This window comes from Arachis ipaensis, chromosome B07 (genome assembly GCF_000816755.2).
Source record: "Arachis ipaensis cultivar K30076 chromosome B07, Araip1.1, whole genome shotgun sequence".
In the NCBI taxonomy this organism is placed as follows: domain Eukaryota; kingdom Viridiplantae; phylum Streptophyta; class Magnoliopsida; order Fabales; family Fabaceae; genus Arachis; species Arachis ipaensis.
Window position 1 is genome coordinate 10356730 of NC_029791.2, and position 641 is coordinate 10357370.

At 33.1% G+C, this 641-nt stretch overlaps 1 protein-coding gene across 1 annotated transcript in view; it reads right to left on the minus strand.

Annotated features, from left to right (window-relative positions):
* The window catches only part of LOC107606627 (probable LRR receptor-like serine/threonine-protein kinase At3g47570), a 3808-nt gene extending 3494 nt beyond the window's left edge, over positions 1–314 (minus strand). Inside the window, exon 1 of the mRNA XM_016308667.2 lies at positions 1–314. Coding sequence (XP_016164153.2) covers positions 1–170 — 170 coding nt within the window. The 5' untranslated portion in view covers positions 171–314.

The window sequence follows — 641 nt, forward strand, 5'->3', positions numbered from 1 at the left end:
GGGTCCCCATTGGTAAGCTTGTCTTTCAAAGCAAGCAAAGCCATCTGATCGGTCTCTGAACTCAAGGGCATGGTCACTGCAGCAGATGTCATGTACTCTATTTGTGAAGCAATAGATAAGAGAAACATAATGAAGATGATCATTATCATTATGCAGTGCGACAAGTGCATGGAGTTGTTAAGAAAGAAGGAAGGTGAAGATTAGAATAAATTTTGGCACTCAAAGGTTTAACAATTTTTTTTTTATATAAAACAAAATGAATCCAAAAAGAAAATGAAAAAAAAAATGTTAGCGTCATAGGTCTATTACTCTATTCTCTCTTTGCATTGTAGTCTTTGTCTTATGCAGCAGCAGGACGTGCCGCCACTTAAATGAAGACATTATTGTTTCGGAACTTTCTGTCTTCCGCTGAAGTTGTTACGTGCAAGTGTTGAAATCAAGTGCTTTAGTCAAAGGAGGATTTGCTTCTAAACTTGGGTTTAGTTTTGATTGTATTGGACTGGGTTGAATCAAATTGTTGGTTTAAATTATATGGTCTAAATTTAAAAATATCAATATACCTTTAGATTAATATTTATGCTAATAAATTTACTTGATCTTTTATCTTAAATAATAGAAATAGAGAAACTAAAGAATGAGTT